Source organism: Chaetura pelagica, unplaced genomic scaffold, assembly GCF_000747805.2.
Source record: "Chaetura pelagica isolate M959 unplaced genomic scaffold, ChaPel_1.0 scaffold159, whole genome shotgun sequence".
NCBI lineage: Eukaryota > Metazoa > Chordata > Aves > Apodiformes > Apodidae > Chaetura > Chaetura pelagica.
Genome location: NW_009954555.1, coordinates 4,424,604 through 4,429,094, shown reverse-complemented (window position 1 = coordinate 4,429,094; position 4,491 = coordinate 4,424,604). Strand labels below are relative to the sequence as shown.

Here is a 4,491-nt window from a genome sequence, read left to right as displayed (position 1 = left end):
CCTACATAATTTTTGGGGTCCACTATTCCATACCTTGAATTCAGTCTGCATGTAGTGGTTTACTGCATGCAGATTTGGGAGGGTGAGGAAGAGTGCTTGCCATGTTCTGAACTATGTCTTACTAAAAGGTCACTAAAACGTCAGGCAAAGCCAAGATTTAGTGGTCTTTTCTTCTCCACCTGCAAGCTCACCTGGGGGGCTGGATCAATCACACAACTGAACAGAATGTCATCAAAACCTTGGAAGGAAAGCACACCTCCACTAACATCCATCTTAATTAAACTCTGGAAATTACCAAGCTAGGGACACTGTACCTTTCTGGAGCAAGAATGTGGGGATTTATTAATTTTGCTCCCCAAACAAAGCATGCCATAGAAAATACATTTCCCAACCTGAAAAATGCCTCCACTTTCAGAGCTGTATGCTCCTCTTAGAGACATTCATATACATACATCCCACTATTCCATCTTAGCACATGACCGACAGAGAATAGACAAGCCATTAAAAACACATCCACCTCCAACCACGGAGATAATGTGGCTCATTACAGCCCAGCTTTGTCACAGCGATTCTGACACTCGAGAGTGAGGAAAAGGAGGGGTGAGAAGGATTGAAACCGGGGCAAAGCACAACAGCAGGAGACAAACTGGAACTTGAACAAGTGAGACTATTCCTTAACCAAAAAACACGGAGGCCAAGCAACGGATGAATTAGGCCTCTTAGGCTGGCTGTAGGAATTACTGCATTGTTTGCACAAGGTATTTTTTAAACCCTGGGTTTTGTTTGGGATTTTTGTCGTCTGTTTTACAAAGAAAACCTCTGCTTAAGTGTGAGTGTGTGCCTGCCCCTTTAAATAGATATTTGGTAAGTTAATTAAGAATGTTAGTGAACGTTCTCAGTGGGCTTTAAATGTTTCTTCTCTTTTTGAGGCTTGCACCATTTCCCTTCCACTCCACACACGTAAAACCAAAGAAAAGTTGGGAAATCTCACACAGATGAGGCAGAACTCAACCTACAAACCTGCAATGTAAAACTCAGTAGGCAAGAGCTTGCCTTAACCTTATCCTGCAGGGGGGATGGAGCAGGAAGCCAACTGCTCTTCCCACAGCCGGTGGCACCATCCCCAGCGAGCCAGACATCCTGGGGGCTGTGAGCAAGTCCTCAAGGCCTTGTGGCACGGTTGCCCATTGATCAGGACCAGAGCCAGATGCCAAGGCAGCCTCCCACCCACACACCAGGGATTCTGGGATCTAAACGCAGCTCAGACTAGAAGAAAAACAACAGACACCAAGAAAAATGTGCCTTAGCTATCAACACGGCATACCTAAAGAAGCTGCTGCAGCTGGCCCCAGACAGACATATTTACAGAACGTATACCTAGTCCAATGTACCAACGCCTGTTTGGTGGGGAGATTCAGACTCCACAGGAACACTCTAAAAGCAGGGACTTCTCCATTCACGTTCCTTGCACTTTAATCCCAACACCAGTAATGTGCATTACTGTCGGGGTTTTTTTATTAGCAGCCACATTTTATTCTAATACAAGCCTTTAGACAATTTTGTCCCCACCCCTGGCAGCATGGAGCTGAGTAAAAAACTGTATGTATTTGCACCTGGAGTGATAAGTAACTGCTAATTTTTTCCTGGCTTCTTCCTTGTCTTGACCCCTAACTGAAGCTCTTAAGACCCGAAATCACATACTTCCGGCTAAGGTCTGGGGAGCGTGATGGGTTTCAAAGATCAGGTTCCATGTACAGTACGATATGCAAACACACATATATAATTTCAACAAACTCCAACTACCGTGTTCAGAACACAACCAGAGAAAAAAAGGTGCCATCTCAAACACTGCTCGTCCACATTAACACACACACACGTGGTGAGAATTGAGAACACGATTAGACTCCTAAATGACTCAAAGGAAAAGCAGCTGGTAACAAACTGGGTATAGCAATGGACGCTACTGAAATCAGAGAAAATTCTTTTTCTCCCCCCACTCCCTTTAAAATTAAAGGCATCACTTACCCTGGGGGCTTTCCTCTTGTATTTGTTGTTATAGTCAAATTTTTCTTTCATTTCATCCAAGAGCTGGCCCAGCCTAGCTTTCTCCTCTTTCCCAGTGTAATCCTGGCTGAGGAGGATATAGGATCTCCAGTTTGCAGAGTCAAAGCCCCAGTGGCAAGTCCTGTTTTCCAGGGATTTGTGAGAGTGGACCACAAATTTGTGAGGTGGGTACATAAGCCTGCAGTCCAAGCACTGGATGCAGGCTGCACTGGGGTTACTGTAAAGTTCTGGCACCAAGAGTCCCTTACACTTCCCAAAGCACTCATGATAAACCTTGAAGCTCTTCTCTGTAAGCTCCAGCTCAATTGTGCTAGAGAATTCCTTCTTGCAGTGGGGAGGATAGGTGCCACCATAAAGCAAGGCATTACAAAGCCTCTCAGCATCAGTTTTAGTGATGAGGCCGCAGGAAGGAGCAGAGAAGGGCAGGATGCCCATGACTTTGAGTATTTCCAGCTGGTCAGCAGTGCACCTGGAGCAGTAAATATGTAGCTCATCACACACTGAATTAATCTGCTGCAGGGAGAAATCCCTGAGCACCGAGTTCAGTATCTGGGGCAAGCAAAGCCGCTTTTCTCCACCCACCACGAAGCAGGAGATGGTTTCCCCTTCCAGGATGGTCTCGCACCTCTCTGTAGATCTGTCCGAGGGCATGAAGAAGGGTCCGGGCATTACCGGAGGAGGCTGGATAGGGGGAAGATGCAGTACAGGTTCTGCTGGGTCTTTGCCATTGTCTTTCTTGTACATCTCCTGTGCCCATCGTGCTGAGAAAGCAGCGGGGCCACCCAGGGAGCTCATAGAGCTCAGATGAAACTGTTCCAAGGTCTTCTGCAGTCCTGGATGAGGCTGGAAGCTGCTTCTACTTACAGTCTCCATTTTTTAGTTTCTATTCCCAGAACAAACAACAAAAATCCCCAGTTATCTTCCACCCTGGTACAAATCCACTTAAGGGATTTTTTTTTTTAAGAAAAAAAACAACTAATAAAATAGCACAACCCCCCCTTGCTTCTTTCTCCTTCCCACTCAGGTTTAACAATCCACTAACCAGGAGGAAATAAATCCTTTTGTATGCGTGCCTCTCTCTTCTTTCTTTTCTCTTGGTTCGTTACAATTTCAAAATCTCCAAGTCTCCAAGCTGCCCCGATGGAGCAGAGAGTCACGGCAAAAAGAGGTCTTCATCCGAGCACTCACCCCCTCAGCCAACCCCCCAGGCAAACCAATCCCGCCTCCCACACCTCCACCACACACACTCACACACACGCCACCCACAGAAATACAAAAAGTCTGTGCCACGCTCCGAGCACCAGCGGCTCAAATATGTTCTGGCGGCTGCTGCTTCTCTGCAGTAATCACCCTTCTGTCCATATCCACCGAAAAGAAGGCGCGGGGGAGGAAAGTAAAAAGCAGGAGGAGGAAGAAAGCCTGGTCTGTGAAAGGGAACAACGCAGAAGAAAAGGAAAAGGCCCAAATCTCTGGCACTTCCAAAACGACGCGGGGGCTTCAGACGGGCAATAAGCAGGCTCCCTTCCCCCTCGTGGTCCCTCAGCTTGATCTGGGAGGACTCCTCGTCTCTCGGTTCGCCTTTCTTCCCTTATTTCTCTCGGTCTTCTCGGCGTGCCGTGGGGAGCCGCGGTACCAGAGCGCACATCCTCCCAGCTCCTCTTTCCAGCAGAGACTGAGAGTGCCTGAGAGCTGAGCTAATGCAGGCTGGCTCAGCCTCCCTCTCTCCTCCTCCTCCCCCCCTCTGTTTGTTGGTGTCTGCCTCAGTCATTGAATCCCGGCCAAGAATGTGACCAACTCCCCAGGCCGGGCTCTTCCAGGAACCGCGGCCGCCTCCCCCCTCCGCTCCGCGCGCAGCTCCTGCACGGGCGGGCGGGTAAACTGCTGGGTTCACAGACCGCCGCGCCGCCGAGAAGGGGCGGTAGGGCGAGGGCTTTTTCCTGCAGCCGCTTTCTCTCCGGACAGCGCTGCAAAGGGAACGAGCTGCGTCTGCCTCACGCTCGCACGCACGCCAAGAGCAAGCGCACCACAGGAAAACCTGTCCGCAAAACCTGCTTACAACGCCGAAGTTCAACTTGGAGCACACGCCCCTCTCGATGAGCCGAAATCGCAGGCGTACAAAGACGATTTATGGCCGAAGACAGCACACCCCGACAGCACATCCTCGGGTGCACGGCGTGGCATCCGCGCACCGAATTTACCCAGCGCTACGTGCACATGCCTTCTCGACACGCATGTCACACGCCCAGCTCACATGCGACGCCTGTGGGCGCTTAACACGTGAAGGAGCGCCAGGCACAACGGCAACACAGGCAGGCAGGAGGTAGGTGAGCCCTCAATGAAAGAGTAACGCAGAGTCAAGCAAGAAAACAACCCCGTTTGTCCCGGTCGCGGGCACGGCGGCAGCTCCCCCGCGACACGAGGCGCCGG

General features: G+C 50.0%; 1 protein-coding gene across 1 annotated transcript in view; it reads right to left on the bottom strand.

Moving 5' to 3' along the window:
• SKI (SKI proto-oncogene) overlaps positions 1-3,149 on the bottom strand; it is a 104,639-nt gene extending 101,490 nt beyond the window's left edge. The window contains exon 1 of the mRNA XM_010005198.1: positions 2,026-3,149. Within this exon, the coding sequence (XP_010003500.1) occupies positions 2,026-2,937 (912 nt within the window). The 5' untranslated portion in view covers positions 2,938-3,149. The remainder of the gene's footprint in view (positions 1-2,025) is intronic.
• Positions 3,150-4,491: the final 1,342 nt, after the last annotated feature.